Here is an 18404-nt window from a genome sequence, read left to right as displayed (position 1 = left end):
TTGTGATGTAGGTTTGTTGTGGGTCCATTGCCATTGTTTTTATAAAGCTCATGCAAAGACGGAGCATTCTAGCTTGGACCATTGGCCCTCATTTTCATTGCCCTCCTACTCCTGGAGTGATGAGTCTGAAGAGGAGATCCTCTGCTGTCTGTCTATGGAGACTTTACACACGAGTTGAGCCCCTGGTTTTGTAGGGTTCCGACAAACACTGGGAGACCTTACAGATCACATAGCTCTTCCTCTTCAACCTTGTTGCCCTCTGTGGATAGGAGGGCAATAGAAATCATGACAGATGAAGTGAAGTTCAAAGGTTTCCCTCTTCGTATGAGCTTCATAAGGAGCTGTAACTAGCAATTTTGGCATCCAGGGGAAGCAACACAAAATGCACACCCAAATCAACTTTGTAATTCATTATGTGAAAATAAAACAAGAGGTACATGTTATAACATTGACCATTGTCCTAGCATCTCCGCTTCTCCACAGAGGATCAGTGGAATTGCCAGGCTTACCTTCTCCAAAACCAAAAGGGCCTTTAAAATACACACATATACACACATTTAGCGTACCACACATATTTATAAGTTCATTTGCTGTAGTCCAGCTCACAAACATAGTTCACCTTGCCAGACCTTCCCTCTAGTGGGAGATGCCTGGTCTCTTCACAATCTAGGTAAACCAAACCCCATACTGATGCTGTTCTAAGCCCAAGGCAGAGGCCTGGTCAACTGAGCCCTGGACAGACCTCCCTTCTGGTGCCTTATCAAAGCTTTGTGTACCACATTTCCTCTCTTCCTCTCCACCCCCTGCCACAGCCTGCTCTACTGGCTACAGTGCCAGCAGTCTGCCCTGGAGGCTTCGTCTTCTGTCACTTTTTCTTATTGTGCTGGACCAGGCCATTGTGCCTTGGGGCAAACCTCTGATTGCCCCACCGTAGTGAAGCATATATAGGGTATATGCTCTGCACATGGGTAAGAATGATTGTATTGGACTACCATTTCATATCCTCCCTGCCTGTCATGATTTACCTGCTTGCACAGATGAGGACAGTGAGGAACACCTTCTACATAATCATTTATGCTTTGTTTCAGGCCAAGGGGGTCTGTAAGTGGGCCAAGTAAACATGTACCAATGCAGCAAGGAGCAGCAATGAGGGCTGCAGGCAATGAACTGGTGAGCTCTTCCATGTTCCTGTGGTCTTAGCATTAAGCCCTGATGTCTCTCATACAATAGGTGAAGGGCCAACAAGCAGCTCTTTAGATGTGACATGAATGACATCCTAGCCTTCTTTGGCTATGTCTATTCCTTGCAATACAGTATTCGTCAGATTTTAGATTTTCATTCTCTGGCATCGCCAATCAAAAGGACTGCAAGAGCATAGACAGCTGTTTTTCACACAGGGGGAGTACAATACAGGATTAGATGGGCTTGGTATACTTTTTCCCCATTTTTTTTCTTCCAACAGCAAACCATATTATAAGATGCAGGTTTAGCTACTGGTTTTAATCAAGTGATTAGACGATGCAATGTGACTATTAGTCAGCTAACACCTCATAATTTTTTTTATCAAAGCAATGCTTTTGCCACACTTTAATTCACTGGGAATTACTATGTTATCATGTTTCAGAGAATAAACTGAAGAATATTTTTTTCTCTCAAGAAGAATACTTTTATATCAGTTAATAATACCCTTATTAATCAAAAAATAAAACTGTTTAAATCACGTCATATCTAGGAATATAGGAAGGCCGCTACAGAAAGAGAAAGATTATATTCATTGGCAGATATCCCCCGGGGTTTGGGGCTGGAGTTGTCCCCAGTTCTATCTAGAGATAACTAGGATTGTACCTAAAACCTTTTCTGCATACCAGTCATCCAACAGCAACAACATTTCACTTGTGAATGAAACGCACGTCATTGATCCCTGTAACCATTAAGGCTTTGGGAACAATGTCAAGAAATTTCACACAGTATTACAAGCAGTTGCAGATCTCAGAAATCACACCATCAGAGCTTTAAAAACCCGGCAATATACGGAACAGCATACACACTGCACCAATATTTAATGGATACTTAGGTTTTAGGTTAAAACTCGTATCTGTTGTATAATATCAGTCAATGTTTTAATAATTTGATAGAGTGTACCTGGTATTTAGAAGGAGGAGGAGGAGGAGGAGGAGGAGGAGAAGGAGAAGGAGAAGGAGAAGAAGGAGGAGAAGGAGAAGGAGAAGAAGAAGAAGAAGAAGAAGAAGAAGAAGAAGAAGAAGAAGAAGAAGAAGAAGAAGAAGAAGAAGAAGAAGAAGAAGAAGAAGAAGAAGAAGAAGAAGAAGAAGAAAGAAGAAGAAGAAGAAGAAAAGATTAGGCATCCTTCAGTCTTGAGAGACTATGGTAACGTGCTCTGAATAGAAGACTTGGAACAGCATCTAGTGTGGCTGAGAAGGCCAATTTGAGAGTGACCATCCCTTCCACACAGAAGACAAATACAATCTGTTCCCCGTCCACCTCCCTGATTTTGCTGGTTTCTGGACTGCCTCTTTGCCTCATCCTGCTGGACAAGTGTCTCCTCAAATTAGGAGAGGCCATGCTGCACCGCCTGCCTCCAGGCTGAACACTCAGATGTCAAGGTTTCCCATCTGTTGAGGTTCATTTCTAAGGCCTTCAAATCCTGCTTGCAGATATCCTTGTATTGCATCCCCTCTGGGACGCTTTCCCTGTACTAATTCTCCACACAGGAGATCTTTTGGAATAATAATAATAATGATAATAATGATAATAATGATAATAATAATAATAATAATAATAATAATAATAATAATAATAATAATAATAATAATAATAATAATAATAATAATAATAATAATAATAATAATAATAATAATAATAATAATAATAATAATAATAATAATAATAATAATAATAATAATAATAATAATAATAATAATAATAATAATAATAATAAATCAGAAAGAGTTGGATATCCCGGACAACCCAGACAATGTAGTTGCTGACCTTGAGCCAGACATCCTGGAGAGTGAAGTCAAGTGGGCCTTAGAAAACCTGGCTAACAATAAGGCCAGTGGAGGTGATGACATTCCAGTTGAACTATTTAAAATCTTAAAAGGTGATGCTGTTAAGGTGCTACATTCAATATGCCAGCAAGTTTGGAAAACTCAACAGTGGCCAGAGGATTGGAAAAGATCATTCTACATCCCAATCCTAAAGAAAGGCAGTGCCAAAGAATGCTCCAACTACCGCACAATTGCACTCATTTCACACGCTAGCAAGGTTATGCTCAAAATCCTACAAGGTAGGCTTCAGCAGTATGTGGACTGAGAACTCCCAGAAGTAGAAGATGGATTCCGAAGGTGCAGAGGAACTCGAGACCAAATTGCTAACATGCGCTGGATTAGAGAGAGTTCCAGAAAAATATCTACTTCTGCTTCATTGACTATGCAAAAGCCTTTGACCACAGCAAACTATGGCAAGTTCTTAAAGAAATGGGAGTGCCTGACCACCTTGTCTATCTCCTGAGAAACCTATATGTGGGACAGGAAGCAACAGTGAGAACTGGATATGGAACAAATGACTGGTTCAAAATTGGGAAAGGAGTACGACAAGGCTGTATATTGTCCCCCGGCTTATTTAACTTATATGCAGAATACATCATGCGGAAGGCTGAACTGGAGGAATCCCAAACCGGAATTAAGATTGCCGGAAGAAATATCAACAATCTCAGATATGCAGATGATACCACTCTGATGGCAGAAAGTGAGGAGGAATTAAAGAACCTTGTAATGAGGGTGAGAGAGGAGAGTGCAAAAAACGGCCTGAAACTCAACATCAAAAAAACTAAGATAATGGCCACTGGTCCCATCACCTCCTGGGAAATAGAAGGGGAAGATATGGAGGCAGTGACAGATTTTACTTTCTTGGGCTCCATGATCACTGCAGATGGAGACAGCAGCCACAAAATTAAAAGACGCCTGCTTCTGGGGAGGAAAGCGATGACAAACCTTGACAGCATCTTAAAAAGCAGAGACATCACCTTGCCAACAAAAGTCCGAATAGTCAAAGCTATGGTTTTTCCTGTAGTGATGTATGGAAGTGAGAGCTGGACCATAAAGAAAGCAGACTGCCGAAGAATTAATGCCTTTGAACTGTGGTGCTGGAGGAGGCTATTGAGAGTCCCCTGGACTGCAAGGAGGACAAACCTATCAATTCTAAAGGAAATCAACCCTGAGTGCTCACTGGAAGGACAGATCCTGAAGCTGAGGCTCCAGTACTTTGGCTATCTCATGAGAAGAGAAGACTCCCTGGAAAAGACCTTGATGTTAGGAAAGAATGAAAGCAAGAGGAGAAGGGGACGACAGAGGATGAGATGGCTGGACAGTGTCTGCGAAGCAACCAACATGAAATTGACAGAACTCCGGGGGGCAGTGGAAGATAGGAGGGCCTGGCGTGCTCTGGTCCATGGGGTCACGAAGAGTCGGACACGACTAAACGACTAAATGACGATGAATAATAACAATAACAATAACAATAACAACAACAACAACAACAGTAACAGTAACAGTTGTTGTTGTTGTTGTTGTAGCTAGAGAGTACTCAGAAGTGATTTACTGTTTCCTTCTTCTGGCACCCTGTGACTGCAGGCTGGCTCTTCTCCCAGGAGACACACTGACGAATGGAACTTTCAACCTCTGACTCTGCAGCCAGATACCTAAACCACTGGGCTATCCAGCCAGCCATCTGCCCTTATCATCTACTGTTATGCTGAGCTAATGCCTTCCTTATACACTTTGTAACCTAATTGTAAAAGTCTAGGTAAAGGGGGAGTGAATAGTGCATTACATGCTGCTCTGATGTGATAACAGCTAGGCAGTCACCTGTTAGCTGACATGGGGGAGAAGCTACAGGGGTGAGTTAAAGGAATAATGTTTTATGCCAGAAGAAAATTCCTGGAAATGACCTAGTAATTCTTAGTTACCATCAAACTGAAGAAGTGGCAGGTTTTCATTCTTTTGTCTCACATCCTTCTCCAGTCTGCATTATGGACCTTGCACTTTGGCTACCTCTTCTTCATACCCTTTCATCATCCATGACAACTATAGCTAATCAAATGAAATTAAGAATACATATGGTGTAGACAATTGTGTCTTCACGATATAATAGCTGAATCTCTGTAATGCATCACAGTGCTATTTATTTAATATCAGTTTATAGATTGCAAATTGCAACATCTATAAAGCACAATGATATAAATGACTATTTATGACTTATTTCAGCATTGCAGAAGTTTTCTGTGTAGCCTTAAAAATCAAAAGATTTGGAATTGAGAACCACTCTGTTCTTCAGTTGCAAGTACACAATATTTTTTAATTGGAGAACTGTGTTTCCCTTTTTCTCAATTTTAAATATGGGTGTGTCTCCTTATTTCTAAACACTTCAAATAATGCAACAAATAATGCAATTCCACCCATGTCTACTGAGAGCCAGTTCATACTGCATTTCACTTCAATGGCATTCAGCCATTTCCCCATGTGAATCACATGACAGACTATTAAAAGCACCAACATTTTACAGATGCATCTCTAAAACACAGTGCATAATGCGAATGGCTGCAGGTGATTTCCACCTATTCTGAGCCAGCAGGAAGACTGAATTGAATCAATGGAATTGACATTCTCTGTCTCCCACAGAGATGTGATGAGGCAAATTACACCAGAGACAGCAAGACTTTGCAATATTGGGAGTTGGTATATTTACTCAACATCTTTTTTCAGCGTTGATCTAGGAATTAAAGTAGCGAGGTCATTCCACTTACCGCTGTCAGCACTGACATAATTTTCAAACAGGCTTGCCAAAAGTTTGTTGGAAGATTTTTGAAAAATGCCAACCACAGTTTCATTGAGTGGATCTTTGTTTTTCTCAAGCCAGCCAACAATATTATATGGTACCTAGGCAGACAGGCAGAAGACAGAGAAGGAATGGAATGGAGAGGAGAAAAGAAGGCACATGGAAAGGCCAACAATTAGGGCTAACAAATAGCTGTTCTTTTCCTGTACAAGGATTTCAGATTTCAGTTTGACCTATGACAGATTTCATCCACTAGATCATTTTGATGGTCCAGCCCCCTTAGTCTATTACATAATAGTCAGAATCCTATTGGTGTTTGTCTAAGATTTGCAGAACTTGCTGAGAGTGATGGCAGCTAATTGATGAGGTGCAAGGGCTGTGCAGTCAGGCACAGGACTAGGCACATGACCCAGAGCACTCAAGCACTTCATCAACTAGCTGCCGTTAATGGTAGCAAATTATGCAAATCTCATGGGAAACACCAATGGGATTCTGATTATATTCAGGTACTTGACATCCCGTCACCAAACTCAGAAAGAATTAGTAGCTCATTCATCCTCCTGTCTGTCTTCATTATCAGTATGAGAAGAGATGGTAATTCATTATTACCTTTGCTGGCAAACAGACACTCTCCAGAGTTTAAAACAGGATTCTTTTTTGTTAGTATCACCCGGAAATATAGCAAATTAAATGTGGGAATGCTTTGCCATTCAGCTATGGTCCTTCCTTTCTGTGCTATCATAATTTTGAAGAAAACATAAATGTAAAGACAGGCAGAAATTATAATGTGTTGAAGCCATGGTTCTGATTCATAGCTGCTCCACTCCAAGGCATATGCATTTAGGGCAGAGGATTATATTTACCTCACCTCTCCCACATGCAGAAAATCTATTAATCTTCACCTCAAGGAAATGTTACCCCCAGCCCTTCTTTTCTCATCTCTGCAATCACTGTTCTCCATTATTTGATAGAATCTCCTTCTCTTGAGATTTCATTCCTATGTCTAATGCCATGAAAGAAAAACTTTTTATGCCACCCCCCATCTGGAAATGCACAAAACTTACCACTCCAGCATAATGCAGGAGTTCAAAATGTGCTTCATATTTCCTTTTTTTGTCAGGCCTGGGTTTCTGAAGATTAGGTGATTTGCCAAGATGGTTGTCATAGAGTTTGGCTTTGAAAGTCATGTCTGTTGCCTTCGGGAACATGCATTCCTCTTCAAGGATAGACAGGATGCCCAAGGGCTGTTCATAAAAACACGAAGGTAAACTTCAGGATTTCATTTGCCAAGAATACCATTTGGGTTAGCATTCACATGCAGCAGTGCCACATATGGAGAATTTGTTTGCCATAGCTGTTAACATATTACTCTTTCAGCCTGCTATTAAATTTGGTTACACAAAGCAAAAGTGTTATATTTTATACTGATCACTGACATAATATTGATGCTTTGGTTTTCAAAATGCTTTTCCGAGCTGACATTTTTCTCAATAAATCAGCCAGAAACTGACACAACACTGCATTATAACTCAGGTCTTTACACCATGTGACCCAGAAAGCGGAACACATTCCACCAGCTATAATCACAGTCTGCCAGATAATTGTCCACCACCAACTCTCTTTAATAGTCCAAAGCAGGCAGCAAAAACAGGGCATATATTGAGGTCATTGTGTGTGCTCTTGGGCTCTCTTTGGCTTGCTGGGTCAGAGACTGCACAGGCCTTTTATACACATACAGGAAAAAGCTAATCAAGGAGATTGATTTCTAATGGCCACTGACTTGAGAAAGGGAATGGTTTTGAATGTGGTTGGACTAGATATATCATCAGTAAAAAAAATCAGTGAACAAATACTGTTAGGTACATTACAATAGTTTAATTGTAGCAGAAAGAGGAGGAGGAGGAATTAATAATACTAATGAGGGGCTTTGAAGAAGTAGAAATAATAACACAGGGTTTTTTTAAAGTATTCCTTGAAGTTAGTCAGGATGGCAAACATGATTCTCCTCCCTCGTTTTATCCTCACAAAATTTTGTATGGTAAACTGTGTTCAGAGCTAACTACACTGATCTTAGAGTCAAAGTAGACAATACTCTTACCATGATTTAGAACTGGTGCTTCTTCAAAGTAATTTGTCGCAACATGTGCCTCTGCTCACCTCCATATCTTGTATACTAGTGTGTTTCTTCTGTTGATCATTGCGAGGCAAGCTTGTGCTTAATTTGTGAATCTGAGCACCAAGTCATATCTCAGAAGGAACCAAAACATGGGAGGAACAATGGGCTATTTATATGGATCATGTACTTCATTTAATGTCTAATGAGAATTTGGTTTTTCATTATTTAGTCAAGATTTCATCACCAGGCCTAGTTTGATACTCTAATCACTATAAAACACTGGCTTTATGGTGAACCTTTGATGGCTTCAATGAAACTATCCATACCTTTTCAATTAGATCAATGCAAGCCTGCAGATCCAGTCCAAAGTCAATGAACACCCATTCAATGCCTTCTTTTTTGTACTCTTCTTGCTCCAAGACAAACATGTGGTGATTAAAAAATTGCTGCAGTTTCTCATTTGTGTAATTGATGCAAAGTTGCTCAAAGCTGTTATACTGTAAGGCGGGAGAACATCATAACATTCAATTTGCATAGGATCAGAGGAGCTGAGACATATATGTACATACACATGGTTTACAAGTATATGGATTGAATTCCTTTAGAAACCACTTCTATTTTAATATGCAGAACATTAGTGTGCAACATCCGCATTTGGGAGAACTAAGGATTGTTGAATTAATTAGAAAGCACACCAAGGACAATTATTTAAGCACACTTCCTGAAATCTTGACTCAAACACAGCTATTCATGCTGATTCCTCCCCCCCCCCCAAAAAAAACCCAATTACTACAGTATGTGTAACTTAGAATTTGAGCCAAATTAACTTTTTGGAGATTGAGATATATGTATTTTCATTGTGAAAGGCACATGTCATAATGTAAATACTTTCAGCTCTCCAGCTGGAGACATCCAGAAGTTGAAGTTCAAGTGAGCAGTTGGAGTCATGCAGAGATATGCTGAAATTCTGGGAGTAGATAAGAATAATTGTTTCCCCATGAGGAAATAATATTGACACATTGACCCTTTCAGCCAATTCTATCTTTTAACAAATATAGGGGATTAAAACCTGTAACTGTTACTTTTATGGATAAAAATGTGCCATCAAATCAATCCTGACTTATGGTAACCCTTTTCAGGGTTTTTCAGGTAGAGAATATTCAGAAGTGATATATTCGCGAAGGCTTTCACGGCCGGGATCTAATGGTTGTTGTGGGTTTTTCGGGCTCTTTGGCCGTGTTCTGAAGGTTGTTCTTCCTAACGTTTTGCCAGTCTCTGTGGCTGGCATCTGAAGATGCCAGCCACAGAGACTGGCAAAACGTTAGGAAGAACAACCTTCAGAACACGGCCAAAGAGCCTGAAAAACCCACAACAACTATTCAGAAGTGGTTTACCATTCTCTTTGGGGGAGGCGCCCAGGGACCATGTAGTTTGTCCATGGCTACACAAGCTGGTTCTTCTCTCAGGAGGCACAGAAGGAAATATAACTCTCTGGTTCTGCAGCCAGCAACTTTTATGGATACATCTAATAAATGTACTTTTTTCAATATTGGTTACTCACATCAAATATCTCAAAGCCAGCAATGTCCAGGACCCCAATAAAGAATTGTCTTGGCAGCTTGGTGTCCAAAGTCTTGTTGATACGAGTAACCAGCCACTTGAACATTCTGTCATATACTGCCTTGGATAAGGCACCTACAGCATAGGTAACCTATAGCAGAAATGTGAAGCAATGACAAGTCAAATAATCTGTGGGAAGCATAATGATATTTACTATCTCTGGATTGCTGTGTCTTTTCCCTCTGAGCAAGCTATTTAAGCTTTATCGATTGTACTGGCCCTGGAGTACAATGATTTACTCCAAATTAAGATCTGGTGCAGCACAGCACAAGGAGCCTTAAAATACTTGGTCCAAACTATACTTCGGTACTGAATTTCTTAATTTGCCCTCAACAATTATGTCTTACCCTCTTCCTATAAAGCATAAACGTATTAAATTCCCAGGAGCTATACTGTTTTCTCAGCCCAAAGCAATAAAGTTCTTTGCTGCTGAAATTTCCACTCTCCCTTGCACGTTCCCATAGCTTATTGCTTTTTCAGTTGTCCAGTGTAATTTGATTGGAAGTGGCTTGGAAGTTATAACAAATGTTTTAATAACTACACAGAGCCGTGGGTTTTGTGGTCTCAATTCCACATAAACAATCTTGGCCACAGAGATGTATGCAATGGGGTCAGATACAGCTGCCAAAGAATTCTCTCTGCAGGATTCACGGTTACCAGGGCCACTGCATTCAAGATTTCAACCTGTTTTCTGCATTTGTTTTTCAGTTCTGCAGAAGTTCAGATCATGATCTCTTTCACAATAGTGTTGTGGAAAAAAGCAAAATTAACCTGAGCAGAATTTTGTATACATAAGATATATTATGCTCCTGGTGGCTGGGGCACTCTGGAGCAATAGCTAAAAAAATAACTTTTCCAGGTTTACTCAAGACCTCCCCATCCATCCGTTGTGTGTGGGGGGGACGGGGAAACTGCTGCCATACTCCCCTCCCCCAGCCACCTTTGCCACCCAAGCCCTTGTTTACTTCCTTTTATGACCGAAATGCAATAACAGCCAAGCACCTTAATCAGAAAATAAAGCCAGCAGCGGGTGATATGGGGCCAGGCACTCCATAGCCAGTGCATGAGAGGATAGTGGCTGCTGGTAGACTGAGGCATAGCCCCTTGAAAAGAGACTTTATATGGTCCCATCCAAATCTGCCCAATCTCACAACGGTTTGGGTATAACTTCATCCCATATGGCCCACCTTCCTGTTGTGAATGTATTCTGACAGACTGGACTCTCCAACCACTGACCTGTCTGGCACTGCCTATGGAATGGGCACTGGTGAGAGTGGAGCTGGTATGTAGCTGTAATCATAAGAATAATGGAATTTGAAGGGGACCAATAAGGCTATCGAGTCAGACCACCTGCTTAGCGCAAGAATCCAGGTCAAAAGTGCATCTGACCAGTGGCTGCCTGTGGCTCATAGCCTGAGCAGTAGAGGCAGCTCAACCCCATATTTTTATCCATAAACTGTAGGTAGTAACCAACAAACGTCCTGCCTATAGAGCAGAGAAATCAGTGGAGCAAGTATAATGCTGAACAGGTGGGTCCGAACACCATCTCACCTGTTCCACACTTTGGCCTTTGGTGACATACTCATTTCCGACTTTCACTCTAGGATGCACCAAGCCCTTAAGCATATCGGAAGAGTTAATGCCCATCAGGTAAGCAGCTTTGTCAGCACCTGGCAGAGAGATACGACATTTCAACAGATTAATTGAACATGGGGTCTTACCTTTTTACGAGTAAAACCTTTCCACAATACTTTCAAAACATCATATCAAAACAGAAGAGTTTTTAAATTACAATCCCAGCTAACAAACCCTAGAGGGAGATATCACGGCTCCTTCTTAAAACCACTTTCATGTTTCTCTCTCCTCCAATGTCTATATTTGAAAATCTAGCTGCTGCTACTTCACCACTGTCTCTGCCATGGTTTGACATTTGTTTAGTCCCAAGAGAGTAATCCTGGCATTGTGCAGGGCACAGAAATGTCACATTTCCTGCTTGCAGAGTGTATGATCCCAGTCAAAGGAAATGACAACTCACATGGAAAGGAAGGCAGGAGGACAGACTGTGATCAAGGATTACTCAGGGAAATGGCTAGAGTAGCAAACAGTGGAGAGCAGGTGAGATTAAAGGTGCCCCAGCAAAGGATTTGTAAAAGACACTAGTAAGACCACGACTGCAAGCTATAGCAATTTTGCAAATATTTAGGTACATTACCTAAATAATTCCTGTAACATTTCTGTCCAAAAACAAAAACCCAAAATTAGTACTAAGATTGTGTGAGAAAAGTGGGAGTGTTTAAAAACTATTAAGATTTCTTTTTAAGGAACATATTTAAAGATAAATAAAGGATCAGGGGCTGAATGAAAGAGAGGGAGAGAATCTCACCTTTAGAGGAAAATCTCAGCATACTAGCCACATTAATCTATTACAGCAAAGCCAACAATCCTAATTAACTCTTACATGGATGTTTATTTGTCACCAACCTTCCCATGATGAAGATAATTGCAGATAAATCTTCATTGTGTACCTTCTGTAAGAAACGGGTACTACAATTTACTAAGGCAGTGGTTCCCAACCATGAGTTACCCAGTTGTTCTTGGACTGGAACTCTCAAAAGCCTCAGCTACCACAATTGAGGGTGAAAGCTTCTGGAAAGTGCAATTCAAGAACTTCTGATTTACTCAAGGTTGGGAACCATTGTACTAAGGGGAAGAACTTGTCTAGACAGCACACTGACTTTAGAATGTCCTTTTTATGGGAAGTTTATGTTACTGATTGGCAGCTTTGCATTTTATTCAGGGACGGGTCAACACTTTTTAATTTGCAAAGGAGCTTCCCAGAAATTGAAGAGTATATTTTAAAACTAACATTGAAAATATAAATTATCATTGTTCTAAACTCCTGTTGACAATCACCAGCCTCTCAATTTTGCTGTGTTCACATGCTCAGTTATTTTATTATACTGAACATTTATATATATGTATATATTCTACAATACTCAGAAATCTTTTCTAGGATGAAAGCATGGTATGTGACTTTAATAAATAAGAAAAATGGCGCTGCAAACAGAGCTTAAAAATTACTTTTCAAAAGTAATTCCTATTACTCAGTACAGGCCAAAATCCTCTTGTGCAAGTTACACTAGAATAAGGAGAATTATGTCACTTAAAGTGGCAGGTTGCTACTTATTAAACAGTTCCCTCTTTAATTCCCCTTTGTTTTACTAAATATCATTGCATGTGATTGTGAGTGTGTAGCTTCTCATGCGACACAACATTGAAACTGAGACTTTTAAATGAGCAACAACCTAATTCATGTAAAAATCAAAAATGGGTGATTTCTCTTACATGTATTTAATTGCTGCCAATTAAGAGTCTCCACTTCAATATTAGATTGTGGGTGAAAGCATCTGATTTGCACACAGATTAAATTTAAGCAATGAGGAATCAAAGTAGGAAGTTCTTTAATTTGCAGTCGTCTGCAGCTGGAAGTGATGGCATTTCCCTTGTGCTGGTGTAACTTATATGATATTGACTGCGCTGTTTGAAATGAAATTCACATTTGTTACTTGCTGCAATGTTTTAAAAGTAACTTGTTATTTTATTCATTGCACTTCTTGGTATAGTTTCATTAGTTTTTGAAAATAAAGTAAAAATTGCTTTGCAGAGTAGAAAAATCAGACCAAAAAAGAAAGGCATAAAATTTGAAAAATCCCTTTCAAACATCCATTTCTTACAATGTCTTTTTTAAAAAAATATCCTTTAAAACTTAATTAGAAAACAGTATTTATTGTGCCAATAAAGTGACTTCCAAGCTCTGATCACAGATAGGGAAATTCAAACATCTATATTCCTCTGTGCAACTCTGCACAGAGCTGCACCATCACATGAAGAATGGTTAGTGTAAATAGGTCTCCATATTTGTGACTGTGATTGTACTTTTCCCAGCAGCTCAGATCAAGCTTTTCTTACACATCTGTGCATGGGAGCATACGTACTGCTTCCGGAAGAGGCTTTTGCTGTGCAATCACCATCTTCATTCATTAAATTTTACAAGAGGTCCAGATGATGCCATTGTCTATGTTTACCCTCCTATGTTTTCCCACCATTTCTTCCACATTTTTTTTCTTTCCACAGAAAAATCCATTAAGGAATGAGAAATGGAACATCTGCTTGGAGTGGCAGCTGTTTGTGTGGAAGCTCCCAGAGAAAACCTCAGCAGTGTGAATGAAATAAAGATGGCACCACAGTTCATGATAAAGGCATCTTTGAGGGTGAGCCTTACTCAAATCACTGTTGTATTATATGATAGAAACAAAACTAGGTAGCCACATTCTTTAGTTTAGGGCTCGTTTAGAGATACTGAAAATGCTTCTGCAGAAGTTCACACAGTAAACGCTCATGTGTGAGGAATCCATCTGACCAAGGGTGACTCCACACATAACACCAGATAACATCCTAACAGGACTATGATCCTGTTATGTAGGATCATTGCATGTGATTTTAACTATACACAGGATTAACACAAATCTGTAAGATTTTCAAGGTGCCTCCCCATTCATCATTCAGAAGCCAGGAGGACTGGCAATTGAATATTAGTTTTAATCTGGGCAAAATATTCAGCTCACGCTTAGAAGCAGCTCCCTCAAATGGTAAAACTGCTTTATTCCCTTATTGGGCACTTGGAGATAAACACAAGCTTCATTTGCAACTTGGATTGCTGAGGGATGCAGCTCTGAGGAAAACTCATTACTAATGGACAAACATGTGGTGGTCATTTTCAAAGTGTGAGTTGAGCATCTTGCTTAGTCTGATGCTTAACTTCAGTACTAGTAAGAGGACAGTATCATGGCCATAGCTGATAAGTAGTCTAGTTTCGATGGTCCATGTGATAGATGCAGCTCTGTCTTCCAATGAAGGAGAACAACAAGAGGGGGCACAGGAGGAGTGGCTGAGGAAATTCCTCTGCTGCTTTCCAACATCTGTTGCCTCAGACAGCAGCCTCTCTTTGCCTTATGAAAGGCCCAGGTCTTGTTTCCCTGCAGCAATTTCATTGTGAGGGAACTGACACTAAGTCCAAAACGGAACTTGAAACAGGCCCTACCTTCAGCTGAACCATATATTACAGATACAGAGGTGAGGGGCTGGGATACTTTACGTGCTGATGGCTTGTTGTGACTATCACAGGAAGAGCTTTTTTCACTGCCCATAGTGTGTAAATTACCTTGTTTTGTGATTGGTTTTCAGGATGTAAGCTGGTTCTTAGACATAAAAGTGTGCCTGAACCATATCTCTGGAACATTAATGTGATTTCAATGGCTTATCTCTAATTTACAGTTTGGACCAAACCCAGGACATGAGATACAGACGGTGAAAAGAGAAGAAAATGCTTACTTTCAGTGCCATCAGCTTCTGCCTGCTCCTCCCGGGGTCTCTGTTTAAATTTCATGTTTCCAAAGTGCATAATGGCACCTGTGAGCTTGTAGGCACCATATTTTTCATCTGGAACAAAGCCCAGAATATCCATGGCTTGCTAAAGAAAGGAGGGGGTGGGGAAAGAACAGGACATTTTGTCACTTGTCTCTCTGAGACAACATGTAGCTTTATTTTCTAGAGCTCTCTTTCTCTGTGTGGCTGGTGTTTTTGTGCTTGCTCGGGTATTGATCTTTCAAAACAGAAACTGGTGGAACAAGAAGCCTCTGTTATTTATTTTCAACCTCCAGTATTCCCCAAATGGGCAGAGTAGTTCACAGCATTAAAAAGACACTTCGATTTTTTAACTCTCTTTCTCTCTCTCTCTCTCTCTCTCTCTCTCTCTGTGTGTGTGTGTGTGTGTGTGTGTGTGTGAGAGAGAGAGAGAGAGAGAGAGAAAGAGAGAGACTGTGTCTGTGTCTGTGTCTGTTTCTGTGTGTGTAAAATAGTTTCAAAATAAACATATAATTATACAATCTTCTTTCCAAAAAAAAAACACCCCATGATGTGAATCTTTGCTGAATTCCTGGAGGAAGGGAAGTCTCAGGGCTTGGGAAAAGGTACACGGGATATTTCTGTAGGTATCTGCACTATTCGAATTTGCAATTTGAAGGGCGCTATCAAGCGATTATATGAAGACGTTCACACAGATTGCTGAGAACAAAATCTGATTGTTATACAGTCGACTATGTCAGAGTAGGCTGTTTACCCTAACATGTTCTTCGTTGAATCTTTTCATTCACTCATTTTATTTCAGGAAACACAGGTCTCTGCAAATGTTGCTCCATTGCATCTTCAATCCTCCCTCACCACTGGCTACTGCCTACGGGAGGATTGTGTCTGCAACCCAATACCATTGGGAAAGTCAGACATTCCCTGTTCATGTTTGAGATCAGCCCTATCCAATCATTCTGAAATCACTAAGTCACTACGAGGAGAGAGGCTACCCCCACACACACCCATAATCTCTTGCTTATGCAAGCAGCAAGTATGAAGAAGAAAAGGATCCTGCTCATGTGTAGGTTTTTGCTCTCATGTGGAACCTATATGCGAGCACACCCTTCCCCTTCAGACTCACTGATGCTTGTGCCAGCAAAGTGATAATGGGAAGTGATGAGCCCCTCCTTATAACCATGCTGATGATTTTGGGTTTCAGAGTGACTGAAAAGGACTAACATTGATCTGACTGCAACCACCGTGTCAGCTACGCAATATAGAAATAGTTTAATAATTATATATGCTAATAAATGCTAAATTATTAATACCTGTACACGTGTATAGAGGTGAAAGCAGTTTTGCCATTACTCCAAAATCTAATTAAAATGTCCAGCTAATAAGACCCTGTCTGAATATTCCCTCCTGCTCCTGTTTGGAGAGATTATGCTAAGAGGGACCCCATACAAAGAATACTGTAATTCTGCATACAGAAAATTGTAGCAGTCCTTTTATCTGTGCCATCATGACTTAATAACACATTGATGCTTGCATGCTACTCTGTGGTGTGGGACAAAATTTTCATGGGTTGGGCTAGAGATACAAATCTTCATTTTTGTTCATTCTCACAGGTGAAAGCAAAAAATTTTCAAAATTTTATACATTTCGTCAATTGCAGTGAAAAATGTCTAGAGGCTTATTTCTCTCTCCCTTTTTTTGTACTAATATTGTATTTTGCTTTAAACATTGTTCAAAATGCAAGTTTTAAAATGCAAAATACAAGGTTTTAATTAAAAATACAGGTGAGAGAGATGCAATGGGGAGAAAAGACATGCTTGTGTTTTTGCTCCCGAAAACTCTTGCAACAGTTGACTCTGGTTCGTTTTGTCTTTTTGAAAGGGACCTGCAGTTTGTGTTGAAACACACTTTATGGGAAAGAAAATATGCAAGTATTCATTGAATTGTTAAGTTGGGCACAGATTAGTCATAAATTTAAAGAGGCAGCTGTGAGAATAATTTCCTGAACAGATTACATCCTTTAGGGTGCCTCCTTAATCAAAAAGAGTATCTTACATCTGTTGCCACCAGCTCTTCTCCGTCATCTAAATTGTCCACAGTAACCACACCTTGTGAGCAGATGTGATAATCATATGGATTTGTTGACACCAGCAGCATATCTGCAAATGAAAAAAAAAAGGTAGTTCAAACACTTTCTCGCCTTGCAGTCTGGTCTTTTGCTATGTGTTATCTCATTAACCAAAATGCAGTACAAGTTCAACTTCATTATGTTGATAATGCATAACGCGCTCCCAGACTCTGGAACTCCCTTCCACAGGAGGCCAGGCTCACCCTATCTTTGCTATCCTTGAGCAAGCAAAGACTTTTCTCTTCACATAGGCTTTCCCTTAGTGACTCAGAGCCAATAAAGAGGATGGTTTATATTTTGCTGATCTGGTTTTGTAATGGTTTTACCTAACATTTTTAACATAACATTTGACTAATATTGTGTTTTTAATTATGTAAGCCATCTAGGGTCCTTTTTAAAGGAGAAAGGTAGGCTAAAATATTTTAAACAAATAAATAAAACATGCAGAGACACTGCAATATTATTGACTTTTATTCCCCTAATGGATGGCAAAGAACCACACAAAGACCTAGCTCCTACTTGTGCCTTTCCCCACTAAATAATGTCCTCTCAAACATTTATTTATGGCTGATACTACATAGTGGTAACAAGGATCCTGGGGCAGAAACAGATATTATAGATATCCCATACTTACAGCTAAAAATAAGTTAGCATTGGGGACACGTGATTCAGAGAGTCTTCCATGTTTGAGAAATCGGATTTTAAAGAAATCTTGTGATTAAATCCTGGAGATTAAACACACACACACACACACACACACACACACACACACACACACACAAAGGAAACTAATTTGCAAATGACATGAAAAAGGGAATACCTTCTTCTAATCACAGTACAGTCTCTTTCTGCTTTTGGGTTCCAGACTGAGGTAAAATGAGACATTAACTTTATTGCTATGCTCAGATACAGTAATCAAATATGTCTGCACAATGCCTCCAAATGGCTCATGTGCTTAGAGAGAGAGAGAAAGATTCACCTATTCAGCAGCTCCACAACCTTGGGCATACTGTATTATGAGCAGAGTTTGCCAGGCACCACTACCTCCTGATCCTTTCTCTGCTCAAAGTAATAATGGTCACCAGTACATCTCCTCTCCAAAACAACCTCTACTCTAAACCTATTAAAGAGTGCTCAGCTGATTCCAGAGCAATGATTGCATGTTTTTAAAAAAAGTATATCCAAAAGGAGAACTTCAGGGCTGGTCCAAGACAATTTGCTGCCTGAGGGAAAGAATAAAATGGGATTTTTTCCCATATACAGAAG

The 18404-nt window shown here is 40.0% G+C and overlaps 1 protein-coding gene across 3 annotated transcripts in view; it reads right to left on the bottom strand.

Moving 5' to 3' along the window:
* Positions 1-18404, bottom strand: part of MYH15 (myosin heavy chain 15) — a 305993-nt gene that overhangs the window by 251755 nt on the left and 35834 nt on the right. For all 3 annotated transcript variants that reach the window (XM_078389856.1, XM_078389854.1, XM_078389855.1), the window contains 7 exons: positions 17066-17169; positions 14981-15119; positions 11141-11259; positions 9531-9680; positions 8296-8466; positions 6918-7097; positions 5822-5954 (listed from right to left, as the gene is read on the bottom strand). In XM_078389856.1, coding sequence (XP_078245982.1) covers positions 5822-5954; positions 6918-7097; positions 8296-8466; positions 9531-9680; positions 11141-11259; positions 14981-15119; positions 17066-17169 — 996 coding nt within the window. The remainder of the gene's footprint in view (positions 1-5821; positions 5955-6917; positions 7098-8295; positions 8467-9530; positions 9681-11140; positions 11260-14980; positions 15120-17065; positions 17170-18404) is intronic.

The sequence above is a fragment of the Pogona vitticeps genome, chromosome 3, assembly GCF_051106095.1.
Source record: "Pogona vitticeps strain Pit_001003342236 chromosome 3, PviZW2.1, whole genome shotgun sequence".
NCBI classification, from domain to species: Eukaryota; Metazoa; Chordata; class Lepidosauria; order Squamata; family Agamidae; genus Pogona; species Pogona vitticeps.
The sequence above is the reverse complement of the archived record's forward strand: the minus strand, read 5'-3'. Positions and strand labels throughout refer to the sequence as shown.